This window comes from Phocoena sinus, chromosome 9 (genome assembly GCF_008692025.1).
Source record: "Phocoena sinus isolate mPhoSin1 chromosome 9, mPhoSin1.pri, whole genome shotgun sequence".
NCBI lineage: Eukaryota > Metazoa > Chordata > Mammalia > Artiodactyla > Phocoenidae > Phocoena > Phocoena sinus.
Window position 1 is genome coordinate 25,498,889 of NC_045771.1, and position 16,302 is coordinate 25,515,190.

Genomic DNA, 16,302 nt, shown 5'->3' on the forward strand with positions numbered 1-16,302 from the left:
GGATTTATGTTGGTTATAGGGAGTTAATATAGTTTCCTCCTAATATAGTTACAGCATTCTGGTGAACTGTAACTTTGATACAGAGAAGCAGTACACTATCCTATTCCCTATCAGCAAATAGGAGTTGAATTTTGGGCAAAATCTTATTCTGCCTACTTTGAAGTAAGATTACAAAAGCATTTTCCTTGACATCATATAGTGAGAGCAGGGCTGTCAGCTCTTCACTAAACTGTCAACTTTGGATAACTGGCTCATAGGCCCCTCTCTTATTTTATATACCTGGAAGGATGCTTTGTTGGCAGCCTTTTAGATTCAAAGTTGTAGGGAAAATAATCTTTGTTGAGCTACTACTGTTTTGCACCTTTGAGACATTTTATAAAGATTATGTCATTCCACCTATAACCCTTCTATGAGAAAAGTATTATTTTCCCCCATTCCATAGGTAATAAATTAAAGGTCAGAGAGGAAAATAAGATCTCACAACTGTTCAATTGCCAGGGAAGTTTTATTAGAGTTCAGATTGTCACCTGGTGGGTCGACTAGGGGCTTTTACCATCCACAAGGCAACTCCAGAATTTCTCTGTAAACTTCTTTATCTTTAAAAAGAATTTTAAGTGGTGGTGCTGGAATTCAAGCTCAGGTCTGCTTGAACATGTTTCTTCCTTACATGGTTCAAGTAATTAGAATATTCAACAGGTATAAAAAAATCCATGAGATTTTTGGAAACAAGTGCTCATTTTCAATCTTTTAATATGATCTTTCCATTTCTTCTTAAATATGGGAGATACTGAAAATCCTGTAATCCATGATGCTAAGAAATTAACTTCTCTAGAAGGACAGTAGGTGACATTTCATTTCTTTGCTTATTTTGCTCTTACTGCTTTCATTGAGGTTATAATATATACAACATTTCTATTTCATTAAATATTCAAAGAGGAAGTTCAAAAACTCACTCTACTCACAGTCTGAAGTCCGGTAACAAAGCCTTGGCCACTGTAAGGTTTTAGATTTTAGGGTATGATTTTTGTATAGATGCTTTTTATATACTAAACCCACATTAAACTTTTTCAGAAGCTGTTGTAAGAGAGCACATAAGATCTGTAATTTGCAATCACAGTGTCTAATGGAGGGCTTGGAACACTAAGCATAGTACTGTTTAGTCCTAACATCTATGTTTATTACATCTTTTGAGTTGGCTTGCTAAGAGGATAGACTACAGTAATATATTTAATGTGGAAACTAGCATTCCAGAATGTTCTTCATGCTTAATATTTAACAAAATCAAGTTTACTATATATTACAGAAATTATTCTGAATAAGGGGAGAAAATTATCACTTACATTTATGGTAGTGGATAAAATTTATAAGATTTTCAAACTAGAAAGGTATTTATGAATTATTTGGACTAGTATTATATGTTTTAGCAAGACCAACAGGTTAAGACATATAAAAAGAATCCAACTAATCAATGTGGATGTTCCCATCATTTCATGGCTATACCTCTGGAGGGTTTTTTGTTTTTTTGCAGTACACGGGCCTCTCACTGCTGTGGCCTCTCCCGTTGCGGAGCACAGGCTCCGGACGCGCAGGCTCAGTGGCCGTGGCTCACGGGCACAGCCGCTCCGCGGCACGTGGGATCTTCCCGGACCGGGGCCCGAACCCGTGTCCCCTGCATCGGCAGGCAGACTCTCAACCACTGCGCCACCAGTGAAGCCCTTGTTTGGTTTTTGTTTGTTTTTTAAGTTAAAGTGACTTGGCCGGGTCTGACTGGGACAAAACTGATGGTTCCCTATTTGAGTGGCTTTGGAATATTTATGTGTGGTTTGCATTTGGCTCTATCCTTTCCTTATCATTACATCCTTTCTCTGCAGCCCATTTTCTGCAAAGCCTTTCTGCAGCAATGCTAGCTGGAGAATAAGTAGGAATTCAAAGAGGATTAACTATTGTATAAGAAGCTTATGAGTATTCATAACAATAAGTTGCTTAAAACTAGGTGGCAAAGCTTAGGGAGGTTCGTGTGGTTTAAAGGCACATATTCATATTTTATCAGGACCTTCTTAATTGCAGTAGATTAGTTCTCTCAAGTTTAACATGAGTTTTCACTCGTTGGCGGGTAGCCTGAGAGGTCATGGCATGTAGTAATTTATCACTTTGCCGAGGGACGTATCTGAATCACGTCTCTGCTGAGAATGGTACGCATGAGCCCGACCTAGAATCTGGATTCACACCTCATCTCTTTGTGCTTCTTACTTAAAATGTCATCAACCCTGATGTCCATTTGACAGAGTGGAAAATTATGGAAAGCATATTCTGGATGATTTGTGTAAATTAAGGGTTTCTTGAAGATCTTCATACACTTAAAAATAATGAGTGGTATCTGAGTAATTATTGTGTGATTTCTTAGAGGTATATAAGAAGAAATGTAGATTACAGATGCTAGGGAAGTTTATACCCTGGTTGTGCATTTTTATGAATTATTACAAAGTTCATATAAATTGTTATAATCACATAGTTATACATTAGCAAGTGCTCCGTTGTATTTATTTTTTAATGCACTAGTGCTTAGAAGTAAAATAAGGACATTATAATCAGGATTTATCATGGAGGACCTTCCTGGAGGAGGTGAACTTTGAAACAAATCGATCCTAAATATCACCTTGTTGAAGGGTGTTCCCATACTCACGATAGGGTCTTAAGCAAAGGACCGCCTTAGTGGTAGATAAATTGAACACTAAACTCAGTAATCCACAGGATATGATTTTTCAGACAAGGACAGTCTTTTTACTAGTGCCTGAAGTTCTCTTCATGTTTCAGACGGTTTCTCACCTCAAGGCTTTGTCATCTGTTAAGAGAAACAGTCTCCCCTAGGAAAAGGAAGCCATAAGGCTGATTCAGGTATTTACTCTTGAAGGTAAATATATTTTGAGTCTTTATTAAAAAGGACACAATTAATTTGGGGATTGCTGGATGCAATCTGACAACTTTACATTTTCAGAGGTATCATTAGAATGAACAGACGTTAATGTAGAAACAATAAATGCTGGAGAGGGTGTGGAGAAAAGGGAACCCTCTTGCACTGTTGGTGGGAATGTAAATTGATACAGCCACTGTGGAGAACAGTATGGAGGTTCCTTAAAAAACTACAAATAGAACTGCCATATGACCCAGCAATCCCACTACTGGGCGTATACCCTGAGAAAACCATAATTCCAAAAGAGTCATGTACCAAAATGTTCATCGCAGCTCTATTTACAATAGCCTGGAGATGGAAGCAACCTAAGTGTCCATCATCGGATGAATGGATAAAGAAGATGTGGCACGTATATACAATGGAATATTACTCAGCCATAAAAAGAAACGAAATTCAGCTATTTGTAATGAGGTGGATAGACCTAGAGTTTGTCATACAGAGTGAAGTAAGTCAGAATGAGAAAGACAAATACCGTATGCTAACACATATATATGGAATTTAAGAAAAAAAAATGTGATGAAGAACCTAGGGGTAAGACAGGAATAAAGACACAGACCTACTAGGGAATGGACTTGAGGATATGGGGAGGGGGAAGGGTGAGCTGTGACAAAGTGAGAGAGTGGCATGGACATATATACACTACCAAACGTAAGGTAGATCGCTAGTGGGAAGCAGCCACATAGCACAGGGAGATCAGCTCGGTGCTTTGTGATCGCCTGGAGGGGTGGGACAGGGAGGGTGGGAGGGAGGGAGACGCAAGAGGGAAGAGATATGGGAACATATGTACATATATAACTGATTCATTTTGTTGTAAAGCAGAAACTAACACACCATTGTAAAGCAATTATACTCCAATAAAGATGTTTAAAAAAAACAAAAAAAACCCCACTATGCTGAGCAAAAGAAGCCGAAAAAAAATCCTGGAGACGATAAAGGGATCTCTTCATCATCTTAAAACATGGCTACCTTGTAACCTCAGTATTCCAAGTTATTTGGGAGAAATTATATTTTCAGCTCAGGACATGAAAAATGTAAACAGATCAAAGGTTTTATTTTTAAAGAGGTGAAATATTCATACAATGGAATATTATTGACTCTTTAAAAAAAAAGAAGGAAATCCTGCCATTTGTGACAACATGGATGAACCTGGAGGACATTATACTAAGTGAAATTAGTCCGATACAGAAAGACAAATACTGCATGATCTTACTTATGTGTGGAATCTAAAATAGTCAGACTCATAGAAGCAGAGAGCAGAATAGTGGTTACCAGGGGCAGGGGAAAGGGGAACTGGGGAGATATTGGTCAAAAGGTACAAACTTCCAGTTATGCAAGATGAATATGTGACTACAGTTAACAATAATGTATTGTTTACCTGAAATTTGTGAAGAGAGATCTTAAGCATTCTCACCACAAAAGAATAAAATAAAATAAAAGAATGAAAGAAATAAAATGGTTACTATGTGATGGATATGTTAATTAACTTGGTTGAGATGATCATTTCATAATATATGTTTATCAAAACATCAAGTTCTGATAAAGCCTTAAATATATACAATTTCTATTCTTTGATTATACCTCAATAACATTGGGGAAGAAAACATTAAAATACTGTCATGTTTGTTTTCATAACATAATGAAAAAAGCTAAAGCAGTGATTTTTAGGTTTGACTTTTTCAGTTCATTAACCTCTAGATTGCAGGAAGAAAAATCTTCCAGAGGGACTTCTCTTTGTAAGTACCAGAGCAGTCAATTTCAGTGAAATAAGGATAAGGAATGAGCACAGGGGGAGAATTTTTCAAAATGCACATGTCAGGACCCATCCCCAAAGGGCAGATTTCAGTCTTGGAAGGAGGAAATCATACGTATTTTCTAAAAGCACCCACATTTATTTTGATCTGATGCAATCATCTAGAAACCCTCTGGAATTATCCTTTAGGAGGGCTATTAAAAAATATCAAGCCCTTATGGCATGCTTGTGATTTATCCAATTTGGAAGCTGGAATTAAGTAATTATGTGAAGATGCAAACACTCGCATTATCCAAGCAATGGTGTGCAATAGTGATGATCTGGACTATTTCACTCCCGCTCTATTTCCACTATATATAATTTACCTTCTAGGTTAGGTTTACTGTTGAAAGAATAACATTTGACCTTGTGATACCTCCCTGAATAAGGTTTGTGTGACATAAAATGTTAGTCTTTTGCTAGATTGATTTTGCTCCCTTCCTTATATATGCTTAATTATAATCTAAGGAGGAAACTAAGCTCTATCAGCTTGTTTGTTTTAAAAAATTGGGCTTCATAAACAATACAACTTTACCCACATTTGCAGGTGGGGATAAAGGAACGTTTCACTATAATTAAGGGCAGTTTTAATAAGTGCCTTCTAATGCACTGTTAGCAGAGAAGCTGGAATAATCTCAGAAAACGGTTATATTATTTGCTTTATCTTAGGTCAGGCTTACCAACATTGATTCTATGTTTTCTTTCCTTCTTCAGATGTACATCCAGACAACAACACTTACTGTCTCCATGAGTTTAAGTGCTTCGGTGTCTCTGGGCATGCTCTACATGCCCAAGGTTTACATTATAATTTTTCATCCAGAGCAGAATGTTCAAAAACGCAAGAGGAGCTTCAAAGCTGTGGTGACAGCTGCCACCATGCAAAGCAAACTGATCCAAAAAGGAAATGACAGACCAAATGGCGAGGTGAAAAGCGAACTCTGTGAGAGTCTTGAAACCAACAGTAAGTCATCCGTAGACTTTCCGATGGTCAAGAGCGGGAACACTTCCTGATAGATGTACGTTGAACATTCTTCTACTGGTCTTGGGGACTGTGCTACGTGGTTCCAGGGGCCTGGTGGTACTCGCACACCATGAGACCATCACAGCAGTTAGAACCATTTGGTTAGAACCAAACGATTTCAAGGCAAGTGGCTCCTCTCCAGAGCACGAACATAAACACGCAATCTCTTTTACAAAGTGTGACGCTCAAGTCTCTCTTTTGAGGCATTACAGAGCTTGAAGCTTGGAACTACGCTTCATTTATAAAATTATCCTTTAGCTCTTAGGAACTACTCTCCAGTCTTTTTCAGTTCAATACTGGTCGCTCTTTACAGAATTAATAGTTAACTAGTATTTATAAAGCATGCTACCAAAGATCTTACACAAATAAATGATACGTTATTCAGATATTTAGGGAAATGAGAAAACTAGTTAGCTAACATGTTAGGTTAAGTCATAGTCTATATTTGTTTCTCCAACGTGGTCCCCTTCTTTGGTTTCCCTTGATTTCCCTTCTTGGATATATTAAGATAATTAGAGCTCTTCTCTGAAAGCCTCATGACCCTGAAAACAGGACCCCTTCTACAGCCACCACTCCACTTTTCCTTTCCTCACCTATTATCTTCTCTATACTCATCCCTGAAGAAGCACATAACAACATACTGGTACCAAACTAAGCCAGTAGAGTTTAACTGAGCTGTTCAAGTCCATCTTGGACTCTATGGAAGAGTAGCAAATAGATTGAAGTTATGTATTGCAAAATACCAGAAAGCTGAAGACAGTGAAAAAAAATTATATGTGTGTGTGTGTGTGTGTGTGTGAGTGTGTGTGTGTGTGTGTGTGTGTATAACCTATACATTACGAGATTCTGTATGTGGTTCAATATAACACAGGCATTAAGGATAAAATCCTACGCAAAAATGCCCTCTTCCTCTCGGATTCTGCCAGGAGGCTGTATCTCCTTTTCTCTGTACTTTTGACATGAAATACAGAAAAGATTGAGACGACTTTATCTGATTTAATTATTATAACAACTTATAGTCTTCACTAGATTCAGAAAGCTTCCCTTGCATCAAGAGTTCCAGATGAACACTGTCTACTCTAATGCCCCACATGCAGAACTATCCTTAGAAGATAGGTATTGATTAATTAAACCTATTGGCTTCAATTACTATCAGACTTCTTGGAATGACTGGCCAGGTCCTCTAGGAAGATGACCTTCAGCTCGTAAATATCAAATTTAGTTACTTGTAGAGAAAGAAACCTTTTAAGAATTTCACAGACATTCCCCACATATTCACTCTTCTGCAAACATGAAATCTTGAGGAAGTGCAAGAGGAGGCACAATAAGGATGGGTTTTGGTATCAAATGGTTATAATCATCTCTGATTATAGATAAGCAATTGAGTAAGAGTGGGGCTATCTGGGCCCCTAGCAAAGGTTGTGCTGTAACTACTCTCAAAGGCATCAGTGTAGAATGCTTGTGATTTCAGGGCAGAATTTTATTTGTTTCTTCTGCCTTGAAATCATCAGTGCAGGAAGTTAAAACCTAATGTAGGATGCCAATAAACTACTTTTGGCCAGTGATACACTTTGAACACTGGCACTTCTCAGGATGACTCACCAGAGTCTATAGTTGTACTTGGTTTTTAGCAGCAATCCAGAAAACCTTATATAATATGGTTGCACATGGAAACAACCAAATGTACACTGAAATAAATACCAGTTATCCTGGACTCACCTCTGAAATGTGGTAAGGAAAAATTTTAATAAACTTTTTCCACCGCTTTAAAAAATAAGTTAGTTCCCTGAAGGGAAAATTTGCTGTATTGACAAAGACCAATCCCATGCTATAGAAATAAGTCTCATACATTTTGTTTTCCTTTTATTATTTTCTGTTGCTGTTGAAATGGAAATTTCATAGCATGTGTACATTTCCCTCTTTTCTCTGAAAATAAGAATGAAAGATTACAAATGTGAAGGCTGTATGATGGCTAAGCCTATAATATTCTGGAGGAGTTGAATGCTCACCTTTGGAAGGTAAAAGAAAGTTAAGAAGGTGAATCAAGATAAAGTCAATTATGGCCTCAAAGAAGGTTAAACTGTACTTCCGGGATTTTACTGTACTATTCATCTTTTACAGGAGTGGTTTGGGTTGAATAAATTAGGCTCAGATAAAGTGATTACAGTTTACACATTCAGGAGAGACAGAGTAGGAAATCCTCACACATCCTTCTGCAATCCCACTCCTGGTAACAGTTGTTAACCTTTGTTCACTTAAGGACTAGCTACAATGTACCCCTTGTGTGCTTGTTCCCTTTACCAAATGCACCAGTGGTTTGAATGGAAAAAGTAACAAGTCTTCCAAAATCACAAACTCTCTAAAACTACCAAAAACTTGAAGAGCTTAAATGCAATATTTTTCTTCTAAAAGTGTGTCTTATGTCTTTAGAAGTATAATTGAATATTGGAAAGCTTTTGCCATTCAACTCTCTGTAACTAGTACCTTGCCTCCTCAGATTTAAAATACCTCCTTTCAAAACCGGTGGAGCCTATTCTCAATCAAACCAGGACTAGTTAATCCACTGGAACAGTGTCCAGGTTGCCGCATCCTCATACTTTCTGCTACCAGACTTTTGATAAATCACCATTACCACAATGACTTGACAATGACGTACAGGACAGTGTTTTGTAAACTATGAATCACTATATAAAGGTAAATGTATCATGGCTCCCATGAAAATATAGATTGGTTTGTGAGTAACAAAAAAGAAGACAAAATTCAAAAACCATTTTTTTAGCATCCTCTTTTTTAAAGATTTTTTTTTTGATGTGGACCATTTTTTTAAAAGGCTTTATCGAATGTTACAATATTGCTTCTGTTTTATGTTTTGGTTTTTTGGCCCCGAGGCATGTGGGATCTTAGCTCCCCGACCAGAGGTTGAACCCACACTCCCTGCATTGGAAGGCGAAGTCTTAACCACTGGACCGCCAGGGAAGTCCCTCCCTTTTTTTAATATGTGGAGGATTTTGATAATTATGGCTACTATGCTACACTCAGGAAATTTTTTCTGACCAATTAACTGTATTTATGATATGCATGCAATGTTTTTCTTTCATAGCTATGGAGTTCTACAAGTCCATCATTCTTAGAAATTTCATCTTAAAGATGACTTGTTAATGCCAGAAATTCCGATCACATATTTAAGGAAAGCTTCTAATGGTACACAGAATAAATAAAAGCAATGTGAAGCTAGAAGGGAGACCAAATGACTCCATGTTAATGACTGGATTTGCAGAATACTACATTTCACACATAAAAAGGTCAAGTGTTGTTTCATACAAGTGTGGAAAGAGAGTTAGAAACAAAGTTGGTGTATATGAATTTTATCAACGGTACCCAATTAACGAATGCTGTAACACGGTATTCCTTAAGCTCTATTCATGCATAATTCATGAAAACAGCTGCTTCTGGAGGTAGATCTCCTTCCTCTAGCTTACGAACACAGTGTGGTGTGCGCAGGAAATTCATTGTTGCTGTATTCAAGCCTGATTTTCACATAAGCGTATTCATCAGCAGAAGTATTACATTAGCTTGTATGTCCATCTCTGATCCCTTTTGTTCTGTAACACTTCTGGGATAAAGGTCAAAGTATCACTGCTGCCATGAAAATATGCAGACATACCTCGTTCTACTGTGCTTCACTCTATTGCATTTCCCAGATACTGCATTTTTTTCAAAAGTGAGCATTTCTGACAACCCTGCATTGTCAGATGATGGTTAGCATTTTTTAGCAATGAAGTATGTTTGTCTAATTTAGGTATGTCCATTGTGTTTTTAGGCATAATGCTATCACACACTTAGACTACTGGATAGTGTAGACATAACTTTTATATGCACTGAGAAACAAAAAAATTTCATGTGACTTGCTTTATTGTGATATTCACTGTATTGCAGTGGTCTGGAACCTAACCCACAAAATCTAGATTGGTCTGTGATTAATAGAAAAGATAAGACTTAAAATTCAAAAATTCTATTATTTTAGCATCCATCTTTCTTTCTTCTTGGAAGAAAAAAACGGAAGATTCTTGCAAGATATCTGCCATTCACATCGTTTCAGTGTTGACTAAATTATGTTTCCAAAGCCTTACATCCTTTTTCTAATCAGAAAAATTAAGATTACTTTCTTTTTGTAAATTATAGTCTTAGTTCTCAATAGAATTCTACATCTTTTTCCCTGGAGGTTACTTCTAAGAGTTCAAACAATGAAATAATTTCTAAAGAGCTTTAGAGTCTTGAGGTTGGAATGATCCTTGAAGATTAACATCTGAATATCATCTTCGTTAAGGTCTTTAGGCTCTTGTTCCTCTGTTACAACCATAATTTTTCTTTCTAGCTATCTGCAAATTTGGTAGATATTTCTCACATTTTTAGTTACTGTTAAATATACTGAATAGGCCAGGAAGTTGAGCAATCTTTTAAAGGGTCGTTTTTCTAACTCATAATTTTTCTCCATCTTGTCTACAAAGAACATATGAAAGTCTTTCAAAAGCATAGCTGAAGCACAGATTTCATTTTCTTAGAATATATTTAGAGGCATATGAGAGCACTATATAAATTAAAAAATAAAGACCATAAAAATCACTGTGTTTCACTTCACACCAAACCAAAGGTAAAAGACACCCTACCTTTTAGAAGCATAAATAGAAAAGTAGCATTCCATATGGACTCTCTAAGACAACAGCCATTCCCCACAAATCTACTGTGCCTCCATCCTCACAAAAACACAATGTTGTGGATTGTGGACCAGTGATGAAGCTGAGGCCCCATAACCTGGTGCAGTGACGTTTTTTCACTCATTTTGTAGAGAAGAGAATGCAATTTAAAACCAAGTCTATTGGTGTATAACAGAAACTAACACAGTAGTGTGAAGCAGTTGTACTCCAATAAAGATCTATTAAAAAAAAAAAAAAAGTCTAAGATCTACTTCCTTTCCACTGTCCCTCAATAATAACCTAAAGTGAGCAACATAGAAAGATACGCAGATATGTCCCACCTGTTTTGGGCATGAAGCTCATAATATTCAATGAAATAAAAAACAGCAAAAACCTCTACAGCTAGCACTTCCTGGGCTCCCTGTATTAATTTTAGTGACTGTGGACTTTGTCTGATCCTGGTCTCTGGTAAGAACTTGTCTGGTCAATTACCAGTATTCATGTACACTACAATGGAATGAGTCTAACTGCCAATTATTTCAGAGAAGAAACTTTACCATTTCCTTATTCAATGTTCAAAAGTAAATTATTCTCTAAAAATCTGTTTCACCCTGAATTGAATTTATATAGTGAAATACATACGTTTTGCACTTTTTCTTCTTTCTTCTTATGATTTTTCATTCCAGAGTCCCACTGAAAAAAATAAGATATCACTTTTGAATTTTAAAACAGATTTATTCCATCACATCTTTCAAAAATGCAAAGTAATTATTTGGATTTAGATTTGTATTTCTGGAAATTTAAGTATGAATATACTTAAACTTAGAATATTTTCTAAGTTTAGACTTAGAAATATTTAGAATTAGAATATTTAGACTTAGAATAGACTTAGAATATTTTCTTATTCATACTTTTCTAATAATCTTAACAAGAATGGGTTTAGTTCATGATAAGTTCCTTCTTTGAGTCTTTATTTATTTTTTAAACATCTCCATTTGTATCCTTTGGATGAAACCAGACCATAAATATGTGTTGGCAATACACATTGATATCGTACCGTGTTCACTTCTAGAGTCTAAAAGTACTATTTTTAAATGGAAGATATATTCATTCTCAAAGCATGACTAATTATAATGACTAACCCTTTCTTGGTCATCAAATCAGACTCAAAGAATTGAGGTCTTTAACGTGGGTTGTAAGAAAAAATTCTTTTTTCATTTTGCAGGATAGAGAATTTCATCTGTTCTTTCATTTTTTATATTGTAAATCTGTTAGTCAAAATGCACAGTTAAATTGAATTTCACCTAAATATATTAAAGACCAGGGCATTCACATTTTTAGTTTTCTGCCAAATGTCTACACTATAAATGAGACTAGTGGTTTTATAGATTAAAAATTCTGCTGCATTTTTATTTCTATAATTGTTGAAATCCTACTACACTGTTTAAAATAAGTAACAGGTTGTAAAGACCACATATCATAAAAAGTCATTGCAATATTTGAATTTTAAAATCATTTTAACAAACTAATTTATTATTCTGTACTATAATTTGTCTTAACAGCTTCCTCTACCAAGACGACATATATCAGCTACAGCAATCATTCAATCTGAAACAGGGAAATGATACAATATGAAGAAATGTGGTATGCGATCTTAAACAATGAACGTGACACCACCAACACTCACTCCTGGAGATCTCTGTAGACTACAATCAATCAAATCAATAGTCAATCTTGTAAGGAACAAAAAGTAGCCACAAGCCAAAAGTATCAATAACAGGGAGTGAAGAAACCCATTTTATATAATACAACCAATGAGTGTCAAGCTAAAGTATTGCCTACTCATGAGCAGTTAAAAAAAAAAAATCACAAAAGGAAAACTAATGTTAGCTTGTGAAAAAAAAAAATGCTGTTGAAATAAACCATGTCTGATGTTATTCTTGTAAAAGTATTTTTCTGTGATTGTGAGAACTCCCGTTCCTGTCCCACATTGTTCAACTTGTATAAGACAGTGAGTCTGTTTCTTGTAATGGCTGACCAGATTGAAGCCCTGGGTTGTGCTAAAACATAAATGCAATGGTTGACGCATGCAATTTTTTATACAAATAATTTATTTCTAATAATAAAGGAATGTTTTGCAGACGTTGAGAGTTGTTTCGTTCCAGTTTTAAAGCCAGGGAAAACTCTTTCCAGTTGGCACTGCTGCTGTTAAAGCCCTGGTGTGCCAAGAAACTACTATTTCCTCGAGGAATGTCTTTTTGTACGTTTGCGTGTATGTGAAGAACACGGTCTTTCATTTCTCTATGAAAATATTATTTGTGTAAGATTTTTGTGAATATTTCAAGATTTATGTGGTAGCTTTTCATAGTAATTGCTTCTTTTATGAAGAATCAAGCAGTAGCTTGAGGACAATTGCTTCAGGTATGGTAATTAACAAATGATGAGTTAAACTTGGGAGAATGTAATCTGAAAATCACCATCTTAAAGTATATCCAAGTGTCACTGAAATTCTCCATTTTCTAAGTCAAACATTTGCAAAAAGAAATATTCCAAGGTGTGTAATATTAACTTTTTCTCACCTGGGCCTAGCATGCACTGAAATCAGTGAGGTAACGGGCCTTACCCAATACATTCCTTAAAGCACAGAATTAGCGTATTTATTCCCTTGGCATCACTAAAGAAACCACAGTCCAGCTAACATGTCAGAGCTTTCTTATTTTCCAAATGAAAACATTCATTGGTTCATAGAACAGTATCATTAAAGAGAGAGAAAACAGGGAGCCTGTGTCATGCTAATAAACCACACTAGGATGGGTAAGAGGAGCCTGTTAAAGGCTTTCAAATCTGCTCCCATTTTCGTCCTGGGCGCCTCCATTCTACACCGTCCCAGACATCCATCAAGTCCATGGTTCTCTACAATCATTTTGTTAGTAAATGTTCTCTCTGCTGAGTTAGCTTGGACAGCTCATTGCATCCCTTATAGATACAAAGAGCTATCTGTGCTCTGTAGCTTCAACCCAGATATTGACAGTCACTTTATTTAACACAGAGAGTTGAAGTAGCATAGCTTAGGCTCCTTCAGCATAGAGCAGCATTTCCTAGATACCAACCCAGACAGAGAGCTACATACAGAAGGAAATAGGTACTTATTGGCCTCTTGTTGAGTTTCTCCTAATAGTTATTTGTTGTTTGTAGATATATTTAAATCAAGAGTGAGAGTATTGTCTTCAAGTTTTCAGATTATCTGAATTACTGATAAATACAATCCTGTAATCAGGATCATAAACCCACCTTTAGGTGTGCCTTTCTAGATAAGATCTAGTTTAAAATGAAGGAAACTCATAACTGCACATTTAGTATATTTTATTGTGCCATGTAGCTCAGTACCAATAGCCATACCAAGAAAAGTAATTATAATTGTATTTTAATTTTTAAACTGACAGTTTTCTTTGTATTGGAGATTATTAGTCATTTTAAAGATTTTTTTTAAACTAGTAAGTATATACATGTTTGCTTGAGAAAAATGCTTGAATTTTACAAGCCTTGCATTTCATTCAGAGAGAAATTCAAGTACATATTCATATTTTCATTTACTAATTGACTTTAGTCAGGGTAAGTGGATACAACAGGGTGATTATGAGAGCAAAGCTGGCTTTCAGGCCAAAGGTGGGTTTTTATTATTATTATTATTACTTTTTCTTCTAAGGCTTTAGGAAGAAAAATAAAATATTAAGCAAAATTCATGACGTTTCAAAATTGTTCTTCCTATTACAAACTTACCAATGGGTTTTCTTTCCTAAGTACTTTTATAAATAATTGATAATTATTTGGTGTTCTACAAAATCTTTTTAACTCATAATAGAGTTGAATAATAGTCCTCATAGATTTACATATGCCAATCATCCTTTATAACATTATCTCAGTGGGAGATTTTCTTGATGAAACTGTCACCTTCCCCAGGCAGTGGGAGGATAAATTCCCTCAACCTCTTACAGTAGGAGCTGGAGCATTCTGACCTCCGCTGTGGTTATTTTCTCAGGGATTTTGCTGAGGGTTCAGGAGATAGTTATACATGCTGGGACAGTGTGGGGAGGCATCCTGTAAGGAGAAGGATTTAGCATGTGCCAGTAGTGGTTCATAAGTCCCACGCTTTAAAACTAACTGCTGTGTACTGTAGATAAGCAAATGCGAAGTTGCAGGGAAAAAATATAGTATTATAGTCTTTAGAATCGACCTTGTGTTTTATTCTGGCCAAGAAATGTCACATCTAATCTCAGCATGCCAGAGGGAATACTAAAAATGTAGCCTAAGGTAATGTTCAGCAAATGCCACTAGTAGACAATAAGCGATATATCAGTGTGACCTTGGGCCAACCAAATCTGACCTCAATTTTTTTAAAAAATTAGCTTATGCTAGCTAATATCTAAAGGCATCTAAATCCATGATGGGTGATCTGGCACAAACTCATTTTATTTTTAAGGAAAACTAATCATAAATGTAAGCTTGAGGGAAGACCGTTGGAACATGAATAGGAACTAAATGATTAAGCTTTATTTTTAGTGTTTATCAGAAACTTTTACAGAAAATGTAATGTTCAGATGAACAGGATTTTACTTTCCTAACTTAAATTAAATACCATATTACAGGAAATCTCACTAAGAACAGAAGTTTGTGTCATCTTATTTCCTTCCCCTTTGACTCTATATTCTCTCTTATTTACTAATGACAGTGAAGGAAGAATATCATCAATTTTCTACATTATGTTAGCCAACACTGATATTTTATTTATTTTTATTTTTTTGAGTCTATCTTTTTTTTTAAATTTTTATTGGAGTATACTTGCTTTACAATGGTGTGTTAGTTTCTGCTTTATAACAAACTGAATCAGCTATACATAATACATATACCCCCACATTCCCTCCCTCTTGCGTCTCCCTCCCACCCTCCCTATCCCACCCCTCTAAGTGGTCACAAAGCACCAAGCTGATATCCCTGTGCTATGCGGCTGCTTCCTACTAGCTATTTTACATTTGGTAGTGTATATATGTCAACGCTACTCTCTCACTTTGTCCCAGCTTACCTTTCCCCCTCCCCGTGTCCTCAAGTCCATTATCTTTGTCTGCGTCTTTATTCCTGTCCTGCCCCTAGGTTCATCTGAACCAACTTTTTTTTTTTTTTAGATTCCACATATATGTGTTACCATATGGTATTTGTTTTTCTCCTTCTGACTTACTTCACTTTGTATGACAGACTCTAGGTCCATCCATCTCACCACAAATAACTCAATTTCGTTTCTTTATGCCTGAATAATATTTCATTGTATATATGTGCCACATCTTCTTTACCCATTTGTCTGTCAATGGACCCTTAGATTGCTTCCATGTCCTGGCTATTGTAAATAGGGCTGCAATGAACATTGTGGTACACGTCTCTTTTTAAATTATGGTTTTCTCAACATATATGCCCAGTAGTGGGATTGCTGGGTTGTATGGTAGTTCTATTTTTAGTTTTTTAAGGAACCTCCATACTGTTCTCTATAGTGGCTGTATCAATTTACATTCCCACCAACAGTGCAAGAGGGCTCCCTTTTCTCCACACCCTCTCCAGCATTTATTGTTTGTAGATTTTTTGACGACGGCCATTCTGACCGGTGTGAGGTGATCCTCATTGCAGTTTTGATTTGCATTTCTCTAATGATTAGTGATGTTGAGCATCCTTTCATGTGTTTGTTGGCAATGTGTACTGATATTTTATTTATTCAGCAAGTGGATGAAATGATATACCTAAACTCTATTATGCAACCTTACCAATTTTTCTCATTTCGTTT

General features: G+C 36.0%; 1 protein-coding gene across 5 annotated transcripts in view; it reads left to right on the plus strand.

Moving 5' to 3' along the window:
* GRM8 (glutamate metabotropic receptor 8) overlaps positions 1 to 12,621 on the plus strand; it is a 767,368-nt gene extending 754,747 nt beyond the window's left edge. For 3 of the 5 annotated variants that reach the window (XM_032644028.1, XM_032644033.1, XM_032644029.1), the window contains 2 exons: positions 5,475 to 5,721; positions 12,038 to 12,621. In XM_032644028.1, coding sequence (XP_032499919.1) covers positions 5,475 to 5,721; positions 12,038 to 12,087 — 297 coding nt within the window. In that variant the 3' untranslated portion in view covers positions 12,088 to 12,621. Of the gene's footprint in view, positions 1 to 5,474; positions 5,777 to 12,037 lie in introns of all 5 variants that reach the window. The other 2 variants (XM_032644030.1, XM_032644031.1) reach the window with 1 other exon arrangement.
* Positions 12,622 to 16,302: the final 3,681 nt, after the last annotated feature.